The sequence below is a fragment of the Trichechus manatus genome, unplaced genomic scaffold (assembly GCF_000243295.1).
Source record: "Trichechus manatus latirostris isolate Lorelei unplaced genomic scaffold, TriManLat1.0 scaffold00267, whole genome shotgun sequence".
In the NCBI taxonomy this organism is placed as follows: Eukaryota; Metazoa; Chordata; class Mammalia; order Sirenia; family Trichechidae; genus Trichechus; species Trichechus manatus.
Window position 1 is genome coordinate 1,089,611 of NW_004444203.1, and position 1,260 is coordinate 1,090,870.

General features: G+C 32.8%; 1 protein-coding gene across 1 annotated transcript in view; it reads right to left on the reverse strand.

Annotated features, from left to right (window-relative positions):
- Positions 1 to 262: 262 nt before the first annotated feature.
- Positions 263 to 1,260, reverse strand: part of WDR17 (WD repeat domain 17) — an 86,002-nt gene continuing 85,004 nt past the window's right edge. The window contains 1 exon segment of the mRNA XM_023724885.1: positions 263 to 573. Coding sequence (XP_023580653.1) covers positions 454 to 573 — 120 coding nt within the window. The 3' untranslated portion in view covers positions 263 to 453.

Here is a 1,260-nt window from a genome sequence, read left to right on the forward strand (position 1 = left end):
GCTTGTTAACTTGAAAATCAGTTGTACTCCCCTTACGTTTCAATATATTGAGACATTCAGTCATTCAAATGTTCATTAAGTACATACTGAGTGTCAAGAATTATTCTAGGTGTTGCAATATTTCATGTTTCAATGTTTCAACCATATTAATATGTTGATACCTTTTTTGCTTTGTGAAACTTTTATATGCTCTTTTAAATTATCAAACCTTTTTAACAAATATTAACAACTTCCTCCCAAGTGTGGTTACTATATTTTATAAAAGAGACACCTATTTTTACTTAAAATTACATAAATATTTTATTTTTGGAAGTGAATGAATAAAATCAACTGTTGTTCTCCACCTCCTCCCCTCCCTGAAACATTTGGTTTTGGACAACCAAGATTAAGGTAATACCAACCCACGAGAGTTCGTCTTTTAAAAAACAAGTAATCATGGAGAAAAACCTTCTATCAAAATGGATTGAGGCGTAGTCCAGTCCCTAGAGGTGAGAATGGATTCACCTTTGCCCACATCAAAGCATCATTCAATGAGATAGCTGATTTTCCATCTTCAAGGAAAAATACAGGACCCTGCACACAGTGAGCATTGGGGAAAGAGAAGGTGAGATTATAAATCTGCAACATAATTTTAAATTTCCAGAAACAGAATCACACTAATAAAACATCACTGGTGATATTTAGACAATCCTAAGTGGAAATTAAAATATGAGAAAAATTATTTTTTTCGAACTATTGCCAAATACAGTATCATTTTCAAATATCCTAACATTATGTCATTATGCCCTGATATCTTTCAAAACAGAATTTAGTTTCATAATCCGAATTTCTAAAATATAGCAGTGCTACTAACGAGAACAGTCATTGTTAATCTATTGTTATGAAGTAAATTTAGAAAAGCATATTGCCTAGTTATAGACTAAAATATACTTCACTATTACAGGTCAGTAGTTCAAATCCACCAGCCGCTCCTTGGAAACCCTATGGGTCTATAGGGTTGCTATGAGTCAGGATTGACTCAACAGCACATAGCAATAACAACAGATGTGAATACAGCTGGAGGAATAATTTAAGCCAGAAAACTTTGTATCCACTCTCCAGAAGATGAAGTGTGTGTGTATGTGTGTGTGTATATATTCAACCATAGGATTTACTAGCATATTTATAATTTAGTTAAACATCAATTATTATGTATGTCAGGGTAGTTCTGAAGAACTGTTTCATAAAGCCTTTCAACCTGTATTACCCAGCTCTTAAAAA